The following is a 16,256-nucleotide window of genomic DNA, read 5'->3' as shown; positions in this document are numbered from 1 at the left end:
TGCCATCGAAATAATCCAGAATCCCATTTCTCACCACCTTCACCACTACCGTTCAAGTCCAGGCTACCAGTCCTGCCTTCCCCCACCGCTAGTACCATCACAGTTTATTTTCAACACATTTTTAAAAAGCTTACTCTGGCTTCTGTAAATTAGATCACCTGACCTGAGCATATCCCCAGGTCCTTCCTGTAGCCCACTAGATCGAGATGACCATGCTGCCCTCATCTCTTATACTCTCTCCTGCCTCCTCACTCCACCAGCAACACTGCCCTCCTTTCTGTTCCAAGAACGACCCATGTCCACTCCTGACTCCTGGCCTTTGTACTTGCTGTCTTGGAATCACTTGTCTGTGTGGCTCATTCACTCCCACCTCTGTTCAACTGCCAACATATGAGAGATGCTTTTCCTATCCACTGTATCTAAAAAAAGAAAAACACACCTCCTCTCTCTCTCACTCTCTGTCCTCCCCTTTATTTTTCTTTTTAGTGATTATCACCATTTGACAGATTACCTCTGTGTGTATGTGTGTGTGTGTATTTTGTTAAGTGATATGAAATTATTTTCTAGCATATATCCAGATTTGCTATAAAACAACTCATGAGAGGGAGGGAGGGAGGGAAAAAAAGAAAAGAAATTTAGTTGTAAATGTGTCTCAGATGCTGGTCCTAGTGTCCTATTTTGGCTTTTCTCTAGCCCACCCTTTTCTGGGATTGACCAAATGATGACCTACAATTTGATTCTCAAAGGAATTGAAAAAATGGATTTTCCCAGAAAGATAACCAGACGACCTGAGGATTTGATTCGTAGGCTTTGCAGGTGAGAATGACTATTAAAAACACCTTGTTCTTGGGGGAAGGTGTGAAGGCTTCTCATTTCTGCTGCCACACATTTTAAAGTTAGGTGTATACTTACTTTTTGTACTTTTCTATGTAGTTAAATTTTATTTAATGAAAATCATTTTCTATTTTACCATCTGTGCTAGAAGTTTGAGTTTCCTTCATGTAATACACAGTACCTACTTATAGTTTAAAAAAGGTGCAGATTGTTCAGATGCAGATTGAGAATCATCTTTGTCTGTTAGAGGAAAATAGAACCACAAAACTTAGCTTAATAAAGGAGTAGTTTACAGCCTTGTTGTTCTGAGAGAAAATTAGTGGTGATGATAAAGTGTTACTATATGTCCTCTTTCAATCTTCATTAAAAAAAAGTACTCCTATTTTAAATTACTCCAAATTTCTACTTACCACTAAAAATAATTTATTGGAGAACAGAAGACTTCTAGAATTTTGTTTAAGCTTCATTTTGTTGCAGTTTTCTTGCACACTTGAACTTTTTAAGAAGCTTTAAAATTTAGTAAATTTAGAACATGAAACCTAGCTGTGAGTTGCCCACAGAAATTTCTGCATGCTTCTAAAATTTCAGCTCTGTTGTAAATGCTTCTCTAAAGCTTTCCCTCGTTTCCTTAGGAGACTTGGTAAGGTGGCCTCATCCTGTTCTTTTAAGCATTTATTCATAGCTCATTTAAAGCACTGGGAGATACCTATATCTATATATCCGTATGTATATACCTATATCTATATATTGGGATACATAGATATTGAATACATATATTCATATTCCTGACTGTAATTTGACTGTGGCTCCCCCAGAGGGGGCATGTGTTTTCCATCTCCTGTATACTCAGATGTGCCTGGTCTATGAATATTGTTGACAAAATGAATGGATGAATAAAGAAAAATTGTTAAATTTTAATGTAAAATTCACTCAAACATAATTACTATAAATTGACTTAAAATTTTTATTTTAGGCAAAATCCAACGGAAAGACTAGGAAATCTGAAGAATGGAATCAATGACATTAAGAAACACAGGTACATAGTTACTTGTTTGCCCAGAAAAATCTAGAAATTTATTTTTTTTTATTTTTTTATTTTTTCAAATGGTACACAAATAAGCAAATTTTATTTTATTTTATTATTTTTTTAAATTTTTTATTTTTTTATTAGTTTCTGCTATATAACAAAGTGAATCAGTCATACATATACATCTGTTCCCACATCCCTTCCCTCATGCATCTCCCTCCCTCCCACACTCCCCATCCCACCCCTCCAGGCGGACACAAAGCACCAAGCTCATCTCCCTGTGCTCTGCGGCTGTTTCCCACTATCTATCTACCTTACGTTTGGTAGTGTATATATGTCCATGCCTCTCTTTCGCTTTGTCACAGATTACCCTTCCCCCTCCCCATATCCTCAAGTCCATTCTCAAGTAGGTCTGTGTCTTTATTCCCGTTTTGCCCATAGGTTCTTCATGACATTTTTTTTTTTTTAATTCCGTATATATGTGTTAGCATACGGTATTTGTCTTTCTCTTTCTGACTAACTTCACTCTGTATGACAGATTCTAGGTCTATCCACCTCATTACAAATAGCTCAGTTTCGTTTCTTTTTATGGCTGAGTAATATTCCATTGTATATATGTGCCACATCTTCTTTATCCATTCATCCGATGATGGACACTTAGGTTGTTTCCAGCTCCGGGCTATTGTGAATAGAGCTGCAATGAACATTTTGGTACATGTCTCTTTTTGAATTATGGTTTTCTCAGGGTATATGCCTAGTAGTGGGATTGCTGGGTCATATGGTAGTTCTATTTGTAGTTTTTTAAGGAACCTCCATACCGTTCTCCATAGTGGCTGTACCAATTCACATTCCCACCAGCAGTGCAAGAGTGTTCCCTTTTCTCCACACCCTCTCCAGCATTTATTGTTTCTAGATTTCTTGATGATGGCCATTCTGACTGGTGTGAGATGATATCTCATTGTAGTTTTGATTTGCATTTCTCTAATGATTAATGATGTTGAGCATTCTTTCATGTGTTTGTTGGCAGTCTGTATATCTTCTTTGGAGAAATGCCTATTTAAGTCTTCTGCCCATTTTTGGATTGGGTTGTTTGTTTTTTTGCTATTGAGCTGCATGAGCTGTTTATAAATTTTGGAGATTAATCCTTTGTCAGTTGCTTCATTTGCAAATATTTTCTCCCATTCTGAGGGTTGTCTTTTGGTCTTGTTTATGGTTTCCTTTGCTGTGCAAAAGCTTTGAAGTTTCATTAGGTCCCATTTGTTTATCTTTGTTTTTATTTCCATTTCTCTAGGAGGTGGGTCCAAAAGGATCTTGCTGTGATTTATGTCATAGAGTGTTCTACCTATGTTTTCCTCTAAGAGTTTGATAGTTTCTGGCCTTACATTTAAGTCTTTAATCCATTTTGAGCTTATTTTTGTGTATGGTGTTAGGGAATGATCTAATCTCAAACTTTTACATGTCCCTGTCCAGTTTTCCCAGCACCACTTATTGAAGAGGCTGTCCTTTCTCCACTGTACATTCCTGCCTCCTTTATCAAAGATAAGTTGGCCATATGTGCGTGGGTTTATCTCTGGGCTTTCTATCCTGATCCACTGATCTATCTTTCTGTTTTTATGCCAGTACCAGACTGTCTTAATTACTGTAGCTTTGTAGTATAGTCTGAAGTCAGGGAGCCTGATTCCTCCAGCTCCGTTTTTCGTTCTCAAGATTGCTTTGGCTATTCGGGGTCTTTTGTTTTTCCAAACAAATTTTGAAATTTTTTGTTCTAGTTCTGTGAAAAATGCCAGTGGTAGTTTGATAGGGATTGCATTGAATCTGTAGATTGCTTTGGGTAGTAGAGTCATTTTCACAATATTGATTCTTCCAATCCAGGAGCATGGTATATCTCTCCATCTATTTGTATCATCTTTAATTTCTTTCATCAGTGTCTTATAATTTTCTGCATACAGGTCTTTTGTCTCCTTAGGTAGGTTTATTCCTAGATATTTTATTCTTTTTGTTGCGATGGTAAATGGGAGTGTTTTCTTGATTTCATTTTCAGATTTTTCATCATTAGTGTACAGGAATGCCAGAGATTTCTGTACATTAATTTTGTATCCTGCTACTTTACCAAATTCATTGATTAGCTCTAGTAGTTTTTCGGTAGCATCTTTAGGATTCTCTATGTATAGTATCATGTCATCTGCAAACAGTGACAGCTTTACTTCTTCTTTTCCAATTTGGATTCCTTTTATTTCCTTTTCTTCTCTGATTGCTGTGGCTAAAACTTCCAAAACTATGTTGAATAAGAGTGGTGAGAGTGGGCAGCCTTGTCTTGTTCCTGATCTTAGTGGAAATGGTTTCAGTTTTTCACCATTGAGGACAATGTTGGCTGTGGGTTTGTCATATATGGCCTTTATTATGTTGAGGAAAGATCCCTCTATACCTACTTTCTGCAGGGTTTTTATCATAAATGGATGTTGAATTTTGTCGAAAGCTTTCTCTGCATCTGTTGAGATGATCATATGGTTTTTCTCCTTCAACTTGTTAATATGGTGTATCACATTGATTGATTTGCGTATATTGAAGAATCCTTGGATTCCTGGGATAAACCCCACTTGATCATGGTGTATGATCCTTTTAATGTGCTGTTGGATTCTGTTTGCTAGTATTTTGTTGAGGATTTTTGCATCTATGTTCATCAGTGATATTGGCCTGTAGTTTTCTTTCTTTGTGACATCCTTGCCTGGTTTTGGTATCAAGGTGATGTCGGCCTCGTAGAATGAGTTTGGGAGTGTTCCTCCCTCTGCTATATTTTGGAAGAGTTTGAGAAGGATGGGTGTTAGTTCTTCTCTAAATGTTTGATAGAATTCACCTGTGAAGCCATCTGGTCCTGGGCTTTTGTTTGATGGAAGATTTTTAATCACAGTTTCAATTTCAGTGCTTGTGATTGGTCTATTCATATTTCCTATTTCTTCCTGAGTCAGTCTTGGCAGGTTGTGCATTTCTAAGAATTTGTCCGTTTCTTCCAGGTTGTCCATTTTATTGGCATAGAGTTGCTTATAGTAATCTCTCATGATCTTTTGTATTTCTGCAGTGTCAGTTGTTACTTCTCCTTTTTCATTTCTAATTCTATTGATTTGAGTCTTCTCCCTTCTTTTCTTGATGAGTCTGGCTAATGGTTTGTCAATTTTGTTTATCTTCTCAAAGAACCAGCTTTTAGTTTGGTTGATCTTTGCTATCGTTTCCTTCATTTCTTTTTCATTTATTTCTGATCTGATCTTTATGATTTCTTTCCTTCTGCTAGCTTTGGGGTTTTTTTGTTCTTCTTTCTCTAATTGCTTTAGGTGCAGGGTCAGGTTGTTTACTCGAAATGCTTCCTGTTTCTTAAGGTGGGATTGTATTGCTATAAACTTCCCCCTTAGAACTGCTTTTGCTGCGTCCCATAGAAATTTATTTTTAAAGTGTGGTAATCTTGAAGCTTCTCTCAGTCTGTAAAGATCCCTACACAGATGATCAAGTTTTCCTTTTTGGTGCTTTATTTTTAATTTATGTTTTACTAGCTGTGATGAAGTTATAAAACAAATGACAAAATCACATATTCAAGTTATGGCAACTTAGCTTTTTATCTGCTGCAATCTCCATTATTATTTTTTAATATTAACTTGGATCTATAAAGGAATCAAGTTCTAATTTTGACGTTTCATTTACAGTTAAAGTAGGATAGTTATTGTTCTCAATATTCTAGAGAATGGGTCAGCTAAACCAACTGTTAAATAGTATTCTATTTCAGTTTTAATTAATATTATATACTTATTTTAAATTTAATTTTCCTTTGACCAGCTCTCCACATTTTGAAGCTTCCTATCGTATTTTACTTTTGGAGTAAAGTACATTGATTTCCACAAAACCTCAAACAGTGTTTTCTCCTTATGTAATAATCTAACAAGCACCTTTTTCAGGTCTGTGAATTTCTAAAGCTGGTCTTTAAAACCATCAATAACTTCCATGATATAAACTCTCTGATTTCATTCCATATGTGGAAGTTCAGACCTTGGAGTTTTTTTTTTTTTTTTTTAATCTATGCCTAGCTAAATCCTGCAATCCTTGAGATGTTTTGATTTTGTTTATGATTTACAGAAGTGAAACATCACCTATTGATAGTACAAAAAATAAATTTGAGAATTTCATTACTGAAAACCTTTGAGCACACTGCTGTGTTCACTTTCAGAAAGAAAAACACCTCTCAACATTTTATTCCTCTCTGGATATTTTTACTGAAGAATTAGGGGTACATCAACACAGTGTGAAAATAAAGGGAGAGATGCTGCTGAATAGAAACACTATTCGTTTTTCTGAACAGCAGTGGTGCAGCTCAGAAAAAAAAAAATCCCCAAGCTGCCAGCCCGGCTCTATCTATTCATGAAGTTTCTTGAAATAAAGCCATGTATTCAACATTGTAAATTCATATCGGGCTGTGCCATAAGGATATATCAGGACAGGGATGGGGAAGCAGGGAGGGAGGAAGAGATGGAGACAGACACATCTGTGGATTTTATAGACATTAAAATACGTATTTTATTGTTCTTTGTCATCTTTTGGATTGTCTTTAGTGTAAAGCTCATTATTTGTCTTAGATTCCAATTTATCTCTCTTCCTACGTGCTGTTATCACAGTTTCTTTTCTCATGATAAAATGACACCTAGACACACCATTCATATTGAACAAACAAGTGTCCAGTCAATTAAAGTCCCCCTTCCAATGTATTTCCTCTTTTATCTCATTAAAGAAGTGTCTTCATGTTTGCTCTGGGGTAGATGGGAAATAGAAGTGATATAATTGTTAACAGGTTCCCTTTTTATCTCTTCTTATTTACCTGAGGCTCATTTAAATATAGCTGTCAAATTGTGATTAGATGCACATGCAAATTCACGCTAAAGGATTTTCTCACTTCAGCATGGTAATGAAGAATTTTGAATTTCCTTCCCCATAGGGATTAATTTGTCCACTCTTCTTAACAGACAAGGTGTTCTTTGCCAAGTAGCTGAAGCATACAGCTGAAGCTGCTGTGTGTAGGGCAGAGTTCACTAATAAGATGTACCAAATTTACACAGTGCCTTCCAGTGAGCTCAGGAAGATCAAAAACATTATTTCATCTGATTTTCATAGTGCTTCTTAGCATACAAAGATGGGGCACGGGGGTCTGAAAAATAGAATTCTCTTTGCTTTCAAATAGGAGTGTTCTATAACCTTCCATAAGTCTCCAAGGCATATATAGCTTCACTACCCAGTATATTCTTGTAATGTTTTTTTAAAAAAAACATTCTTTCTAAAATTTGCCAGCAGATTTTCCCACTCCTCTCTAAAGTAAAACATCTTTTTTCCTTGGAGAATCATTTACTTCAATTTTGTATCTAAAAACAATACAGTTAAACGTGGCATATTGTTATATGTTTGTCCAGTCTGTGTTAAATCATCTTTCTTAAAAATAGAGTTCCTTCCTCTCCTGTTTATAAGTTAACTTGTAAACTAGGTACCAATCATGTCTCCCGACACCTCTCTGAAAAGAGGGATAATACATTTCTAGGGTACAATTAAATCTTTCCTGCTAAGTAGAGGAGTAATTTGTTTCAGGTCTCTTAATGTTACCTTTAAAATTTCCAGTCTCTAGAATTTTACTCTCAAGAATAGCTACTACTCTTCTAAAAATGAAGAAGCAATTTATGTACAGTTGCTGCTAATATTTCTTTAGTGAATATTTTTCACACATGACTGCATGCTGGCACTTGGATTACTTAAAATGTGGTTAGTGTCAAAAAGGCCAGGTGTTAAGTGAATAACCACTCATGTTAAGTAAATATTGCCATAAGTCAAATTGTAACAAGTACTCAGCAAGAAATGCATAGGCTCTTTGATTCAGTAGAGTAACAGTAATGATTTTTATTAATATTTATGGAGTAGCATCTGGGTAGAGAGCATCGTAAAATATGTGAAAAGGAATTGTGTCAGTTATCGGTGGCAAAAGAAAGGAATCCATAGAACTGTGTGCCTAGAAATCCCTAAAACTGGAGCCTCGGTCTGTGCAAAGGAGGTGATGGGTGGATCATGGAGAGGACTTCTGTGGTTTTGCAGCAAGGACAAGGGAAGTCATACATCTAGCATTGCTGTCTGACTCTCTTTGCTTAGAGACTCAACAGTGTAGACTAAAATGTCACTTTGGGTTAAGAATGGCATATGAAATGGAATGTACTAAGAACCCGCCCTTTCTGTTTTTAGTACTTTTTCTCTTGCTAAGCTTAGACTTGGAATGGGAAATCCAGTCAAGGAGTGACCCAAAACCAACTCCACTAGAGGGAGGAGATTGAAAAAGGTAGAAAAGGGTAACTTCGTATACGGTTGACAGACCGATGAATATGAGGGCCTCCTAAAATCTCCCAGCCTTCATTCTGATACCTCCCACCACCACCCTTAAACTGCCCCCCCTGCGGTTATTCTTCACATAGCAGCCAGAATCGTCTTCTGAAAACATATTTAGATTGCATCACTTCCTTACAACTCTCTACTGGCTTCCTGATAAGCATAAAATCTTGATTCCTTGTTGTGTTCTACAAGACCCTATAGGATCTGGCCTCTGGCTGGTTCTCAGACATCATATTTTTCTCTCGTTTCCCCTCCACTCACCACACTTCAGCTCATTCCTATCACTTTCTTCCATTCAGAAGGTCATTGCCACAAATCTTCCCATGGCTTCTCCATTCTCTTCATTCTGGCCTCAATTCAAATATCACTTCTTCAGATAGCACCCTAGCTAAAAGCAGCACCTCCCAGCCCACCCCTATCCCAGTCATCATTCACCATTTTATTCTCTTTTATCTTCCTAGTACGTATTAGTATATGAAATTAATGTAAATGTTCATATTGTTTACTTTTTTGTTTGATTACTTGTTACCTCCTGCCAAAATAAAAATATCTTAAAAGCAGGGTCTTTGTTGTTTTTGATGCCTGGGACCAAGTTGACTTTCCATAAATTTTTGTTGGCTGGCTGACCTGACCTCAGTGTCCCAATAGAAAAGATCAGTGGATTTAAACAGTATTATTCCAGGTTCTTTATAAGATTCTGAGAGAGGGAGTACATTGTTTCTGTCTGAGAGGAGCAAGTCCTCCTCATTTCTGGTGTTGCATTTCCAGCTCACCAAGCCTGATACGTATCCTAAAGACCAGATCAGTCCTTCCTTTTAGATTAATAGTTTGGAAGCAATAAATGACAGAACTTCATCTGGCCATCAGCCTCCTCTCATTACAGATAACTGCAAAATACTTTTTATCTTGGAGCCTCTTATATACATTTCACCAATAGCATCACCACCATGGCAGTGTGATACTGTAAGACATGATAGTTAGAGGTCCTATGTAAGGGTGTTCTCTTGTAGAGTCATATCAGTTATTCAACAGACATTTATTGGAGCCCCTGTTTTGTGTCAAGTACTGTTGCAAGTGTTAGGGACACAGAAGGAAAGGAAACAGACAAAAACCCCTGCCTTCATGGAGATTGCATTCTAGTTGGGGAGACAGAAAATAAAGAAAATGATTAAGTCAAGTGTATAGTAGGTATATTAGAAGGCAGTAAGTTATAAGGAGAGAAAATAAAGTATGGAAGGAGGATGGGAAGTACATGGGGGTGGGGTTGGGGAGGGGTTGCCATGTTAGACTGGATGGCCAACAAAGACCTCTCTAAGAAGATGACCTTCGAGAAAATACCTGATGGCATTGAGGAAACAAACCATGTGGAAATCTGGGGAAAGGACAATTCAGCTACAGGGGCTCAAGTGCAAAGGTCTTGAAGTGGGAACATCCCAAGCTTGTTGGAAGAATGTTGAGGAGACAAAGGAGCAAAGAGAGAGAGAAAGAGAAAGGTAGGGCAGTGGCAGGGTGGGGGAAGGGAGGTGGTGGAAAGGGTGATAAGGCCTGTGGGTTTTAATAAAGACATGGTAATGACTTTGCCTTTTACACTGAGTGAAATTGGAAGCATTGGACAGTTTTGAACAAAGGCATGATGTGAATAAATGGCTTCAGGCAGGCAACATTTAGTGTTTACTGGAATGGCAGGCAACAGTTTTTTTTTTTTGTCCACAGTTGATACAGTGATTAGATTACTCTTTCAAGTTTTCCTCCAAACTTAAAATGTTGGAGGAAATATTTCCTCCAAATGACTTGCATTTTAAATTATCACCCTTGCTGCTGGGCTGTTTCCCATGGACAAAAGCAGGAGGACCTGTTAGGATGTTATTATACTAATACAGGCAAGAAATAACTGTGGCTTGGCCCATGCTGGTAGAGTGGAGGTGTTGAGTATTGGCCAGGTTCTGAATACCAATATATTTTGAACATAACAGACTAGATTTACATATGGACTGAGATAGGATGTAAGAGAAAGGATAACTCCAAAGTCTTTGGTTTGAGCAACTGGAAGAGTTGAGGGAAGTTTGTTGGGGAAAATTTGGAGCTTCAATGTGGACCTGATACAGCTAGATGCCCATTAGACATCCAGTGGGGAGATGGTGAATAGCACTTTTAGCTAGCAGCCTGTTAAGCAGTGTGTGTGTGTGTGTGTGTGTGTGTGTGTGTGTGTGTGTGTGTGGAGGGGGGCAGGGTGGTGGTGGAAATAGCAGTTTGGGAGTAATCAGTTTATACATGCTATTTAAAGCCACAAGAGTGAATGAGATTTCCTAGAAAGTGGCAGTGGTTGGAAGAAGAAGAGGTCCAAGGACTGAGCCCCAGAGCATGCCAACTTCCTATGGAAATAGCAATGGAAAATGAGAGAAAGCACCCAAGATGGTAGGAAGAAAGCCAGGACAACGGCATGTCTCTGGAGCCAAGTGAAGAAAGTGTTTCGGGAAGTGTGAGTGATGAGCTGTGCTAAGAGTAAGATGAAAACTGAGAATTGAGGGAATTCGCTGGAGTGGAGAGGGTGAAGCCTGATTGCTGTGTGCCCAGGAGAAAATGGGTAGTGTCGACTGAAGAAAAACACACAACCTAAAAGTTGCAAGTTATGTTTTATTTGGAGACCTTACTGAGGACTATAGCCCAGGAGACAACCTCTCAGCTCTGAGGAACTGCTGCAAAGAGGTAAAGGAGGAATCAGGATATATAAGAGTTTTTGCTTTAAAAACAAAACCATGTAGTACAACATTGGAAGATTACTGCTGAAGTGGGGAGGGGTCATATAGGGGTTGGAGAGTAAGAGGTACAAACTATTAGGTATAGAATGAGCTACGAGGATATATTGTACAACACAGGAAATATAGCCAATATTTTGTAATAACTATAAATGGAGTGTAAGTTTTAAAAATTGTGCATCACTGTATTGTACACCTGTAACTTACATACTGCTGTACAGCAACTATACTTCAATTTTAAAAAGAAAAAGAAAAAAAATTTACCGCTAATCACAAATAGAAGACATCTCAAGTCAACGACTTTACTGCTTTTCTATGTATGGGAAGATGTAAGAGTTTGGGCTCCTTGAAATTATCCCTTAGATATGCATCTTAACTATCTAAGGCCAGTATTCAGTTTTTCTCCATCCTGAATTCCCCATCAGGTGGCTGCAATGGCTGACGGCTTCAGGGCAGGCAACATTTAGTGTTTACTGGAGTGGCAGGCAACAGTTTTTTTTGTCCGCAGTTGATACAGTGATTAGATTACTCTTTCAAGTTTTCCTCCAATGGGAAGAGAGAAATGGAGTGAGAGTTGAAGGGGAGTTCAGGTCAAGGGAGATTGCTTTATGGTTGGAAGAATTTAAATGTTTCCATACTGATTCGAATGCCCCAGGAGAGACGATGTTAAAGATTCAGGAGGAGAATTTAAGGAGCATGTCTGAATAGAGAATGTCTACAAGATCAAATACACAGTAGAGGAGCTGACCTTAGCGAGAAGCAAGGGCAGTTCATTCACGGTGCAGTAGAGAAGGGGAAGACACAGATGTGCGTACACAGGAAGGTTTGCTGGTGGAAAATTGTAGAAGTTCTCTTTTCTGCTCCTGGTTTCTTAGTGAAATAGGAAGTCAGGCCATCATTTGGGAGGGAAGATGGATAGGAGGTCTGAAAGTTTGAGGAGAGAGGACGAAGTATGGATTATGAGTCTAAGGGAGTGTGAGGAGGGGAACAACAGGGAAATCTAGACTGACTGCTGGGCAGTGTTAAAGGCCTCCCTTAGGGTAGTGGGCATGGATTTAATGTGAGAGATACACATGTGTGTGGGCATGGTTGGTATTTTCCTCTGATCACTTGCAGCTATACTGTTGCAGGCAGGGAGCAGGCAACAAAATGGGTGGACAGATGACTTGACATGCTAATAGTTTATCAGATAAGTAATATTTCTCTGTACTTTTCTGATTTCTCAGGTGGTTAAATGGTTTTAATTGGGAAGGACTGAAAGCACGGAACCTTCCATCACCTTTACAAAGAGAGGTATGGTATCTACTATATTACTCTCTTGATTTTTTTCTAAGTATTTGTTTTTGTAAACAGATTTTAGATGTGTGTGTGTGTGTGTGTGTAGAATAGATTAAAAAATTTTTTAACAGTTTTTAAATTTAAGTGAAAGTGTCTTTGCAATTGTGACTATATGGTCTAAATAGTATTACGTATTCAGTGGACCTTAGCTCAGCTCTTAAGAATGGATTACATGTAAATCTAAATCCCAAGGTAGCCAGTGTTGGTCAGGCTGACAGATGGTTCTAAAAATATAATATGAACCTACATGTAATTTAAAATTTTCCAGTATCCGTATTAAAAAAGGTAAAAAGAAATGGGTGAAATTAATTCTAATTATCATAATACATTAAAATATTATTTCAACATGTAACAAACACAAAATATTAATATATTAATAAAGATGTTACATTTATTTTTTTCATACTAAATTTTCAAAAATCCCAAGTGGATTTTCCACTTTCAGCCATCTCAGTTCCAACTAGCTATATTTCCAGTGCTCAGTCCCCATGCATTGCTGGTTGGACAGCACAGCTCCAGAGAAAGCAGAACATTTGCTAAGTTGGGGAGGGAGGGGGATGGCTCAGGAATAATCTAGTCCACACCCTACAAATGTTATGTTGTGTTATCTGTAAAGGAATTTTTTTTCTTTTTTTTTTTTTGTGGTATGCGGGCCCCTCACTGCTGTGGCCTCTTCCATTGTGGAGCACAGGCTCCGGACGCAAAGGCTCAGCGACCATGGCTCATGGGCCCAGCCACTCCGTGGCATGTGGGATCTTCCCGGACCGGGGCATGAACCCGCGTCGCCTGCATCAGCAGGCGGACTCTCAACCACTGCGCCACCAGGGAAGCCCTGTGTAAAGGAATTTTGAGGATCTTTGTACCTTTTTTAGATTGACATCTGAATTTTTTCATTACATGTCTAAGGCATTGTGGAGAATGTAATTTCTATTATGTTGTAAATATTGACATTTTACAGTAAAACATTACTCTTACTTTGCCCCTTTAAATATATCCAGTGTAATCTAAATGCCATTGAGATATGAAACCCATCAGCCATTTAAAAAATAGAAATATTACATGACTACTTTTTCCCTCTAAACTCCTATTTTCATATTTCCATTAGATTTTCTCTATAAAATTTCATCCAAATGTAAAAGAGTTTTATACTGGGTGGTCTTCTATTAATCATTCTTTAAGTGCCTTTCAATTTTAGTTTTATAAAATTAAAAATTTTTGTGAGAATAAAAATTTCGCTGGCAACACAAATATTTCTTCTGGATTCAGTTATAATTACATTTTTGTAGCATGCAGTATCAAACAACATACATATATTAAAATTTTTTAAATAATTATTAAACAAAAATTTTTTGAAAAGAAATTATTTAATGTACTTGCGGATGAATATTATTTATTAAAAAATGGGATCAGATTCCACATCAATTCTCTTTCTTTTTGAAATTATTTTTCTATAGATGAAAGTGCTAAGAGTTGTGTTCACATAAATAAGTAAATGAGAGCAGAGGATTTTATAATAGCAGTGTCACTTTGAGCACCTTCTGAGTAGTCTCCTTATGCCCCCCAAAAACTCATTATGATGGATCATAAATAGTATTTTTAGTGATCTATCAGCTGATAATTCAATTAGGTACTAATGAAGATTGTTTGAAAGCAAAGGATTGGAAACCACTTGATTTGCAAAGTAATTTAATACCAGAGTCATTTCACTCTTTCAACAAGGTCACTAGTATTTTGAATTGTCCCTTTGTTTGACATTCTGGAGAATTTATATGGGTCAATTAACCCTATAAAAATACAAGATCAGTGAGAAACTTTATTATAAAGTGGAAGAAGGATTCTGGCAAATTTTGATTTTTTTAATATTTCCTTTAAAATATTTTCCAATTTGAAAAAAAAAAAAGAGGCATCATTCCTGTCACCTTTTCTTTCAGAAATAACTCCATAAGCCAGGTAGCTCCTACTGCACATAATTCTGGGACCCAATCCATTTGTTCTAAAGGGGAGATCTCATGAGACTGAGAGTATAACTCAAAAATGATAACTGGGGCTTCCCTGGTGGTGCAGTGGTTGAGAGTCCGCCTGCCGATGCAGGGGACATGGGTTCGTGCCCCGGTCCGGGAAGATCCCACATGCCACGGAGTGGCTCGGTCCGTGAGCCATGGCCGCTGAGCCTGCGCGTCTGGAGCCTGTGCTCCACAACGGGAGAGGTCACAACAGTGAAAGGCCTGCGCACCGCAAAAAAAAAAAAAAAGGATAACTGGTTATCTTTTCCTTATATGTACATGACAAGTGGTTGCAGTAGAAAATTAGTGCTCAGATACCGAAAACATTCCCCATATGTTCTAGCATGCTTCATCAACATTATCCTCACCTTTGGTTTCATCCTTTTTCTACTAGCTAAGTGGACCCACAGATCACAGCTACTTTGACAAGTATCCTCCCGAGAAGGGGGTGCCTCCTGATGAGCTGTCAGGCTGGGATAAAGACTTCTGACAGAAGAAAAAATGATTACTGCCCTACATACACAAGAGGACTATAAGGACCAACAATCCAACACTGATTATTTCTCTTCAGAGTATTATACTATCTTTTAGAAGACCATTAGATAAAAGAAATCCCTGCCCATGGGCTGGGAGTGGGAAATAGTAGGTGCGGAGGTGGTTCTGAATGATAATGTCTCATTTAGATGCTGTGAAGTATTCTTGTGTTCTGTTCTTTGCTTTTCTCAAATGTTGAAGGCTATCCTATTCCCCTCTCCAAAGCCAGAACCATTTTTGTCAAAGGGACACCATTTTCTCTGCAATCTGTTGCTCCATCCCAATCATATTTGTCTCCTTTGAGTCCTGATAAGGTTTAAAAAGTGTCTTGCCCTTGAGCAACTAAGTCATTCAAATAGAAGGAAGAACAAGGGTGAATTCTGGAAGATTTCCCCCGTTCTCAACAATCCCACGTAAGCATTATGGCGTCTTGAAGTCATGGCTTGCAGTAAACTTGGTAGTCAACAGAAGTTCTTGATTTTCACCTGTGTTCAACCTAATATTGATAGGCTTCTGAACCTAGTCTGGGGAAAGGCAAATTTGAGTATTAGTCATTGGTACCACTTTCTAACACAGATGAGTTAATGAATCCGGCCAGATAATTATATTCTATTGGGGAACTGAGAAACAAAGCAAAAAATATTTTTATTCTCCTGTGACCAGCTATGATACCTCAGAGACTTTTCAAAAGTCTTGTTAAAGATGGTTATAATGTCTGGTTAATTGATGGGCCTTTGGAAAGGTTTTATCTTATATATTAAATATTTTCACAATCAAATTAGAAAACATGCAGGAACTACATTGTGAAGGCTTTTCCTTTCCATTACATATGGAGGGAAAAAAAAATTCTAAAAGGTATAAATGCTGACTCTTTGAAACTCTGAGATATTTTGGCCAGTTCTGTGATTGTTGCTATTAATAAACCAAGAGTATAGAAATAACCACAGTTAATTTTAATGGAAATCCTATTGGCAAATATTGATGCACGCCTAATCACTGCTGCATTAATAACTTTTTAAGGAGACATTTGAGTCATGGGAGTGTTTATAATTTTAGATTGTTAAGGCAGGCAAGCCGCTAGAGAAGTGATGGGACGGTAAAAGGGACATCCAGCATCTGTCCCCCACCCCCGGCTCCTCCCTGCAGTCTTCAAAATAATGAATAGATTTGTTTCAATAGCATTGGACACCAGTAACCTAAGAACTTAACTAGTAGCATGTTTTTATGTATCGATCATGATCATTCTCCCACCCTCCTTCCCAAATGGATGGGAAACAGATTTTCTCTTTGTCTTTTTGATCTGGCAGAGTAAAAATAACATCGAAGTTCCTGCATTATTCAAGCTTCTGGTTATACTTTCATATG

At 37.8% G+C, this 16,256-nt stretch overlaps 1 protein-coding gene across 2 annotated transcripts in view; it reads left to right on the top strand.

The window, feature by feature from the left end:
- Positions 1-14,890, top strand: part of PRKG2 (protein kinase cGMP-dependent 2) — a gene marked incomplete at its 5' end in the record, with an annotated part of 91,116 nt that extends 76,226 nt beyond the window's left edge. For both annotated transcript variants that reach the window (XM_081239170.1, XM_081239169.1), the window contains 4 exons: positions 694-816; positions 1,808-1,870; positions 12,243-12,309; positions 14,752-14,890. In XM_081239170.1, the coding sequence (XP_081095296.1) occupies positions 694-816; positions 1,808-1,870; positions 12,243-12,309; positions 14,752-14,847 (349 nt within the window). In that variant the 3' untranslated portion in view covers positions 14,848-14,890. The remainder of the gene's footprint in view (positions 1-693; positions 817-1,807; positions 1,871-12,242; positions 12,310-14,751) is intronic.
- Between the last annotated feature and the right edge of the window lie 1,366 nt (positions 14,891-16,256).

The sequence above is a fragment of the Mesoplodon bidens genome, assembly GCF_964165515.1.
Source record: "Mesoplodon bidens genome assembly, chromosome: 1".
In the NCBI taxonomy this organism is placed as follows: Eukaryota; Metazoa; Chordata; class Mammalia; order Artiodactyla; family Ziphiidae; genus Mesoplodon; species Mesoplodon bidens.
The sequence above is the reverse complement of the archived record's forward strand: the minus strand, read 5'-3'. Positions and strand labels throughout refer to the sequence as shown.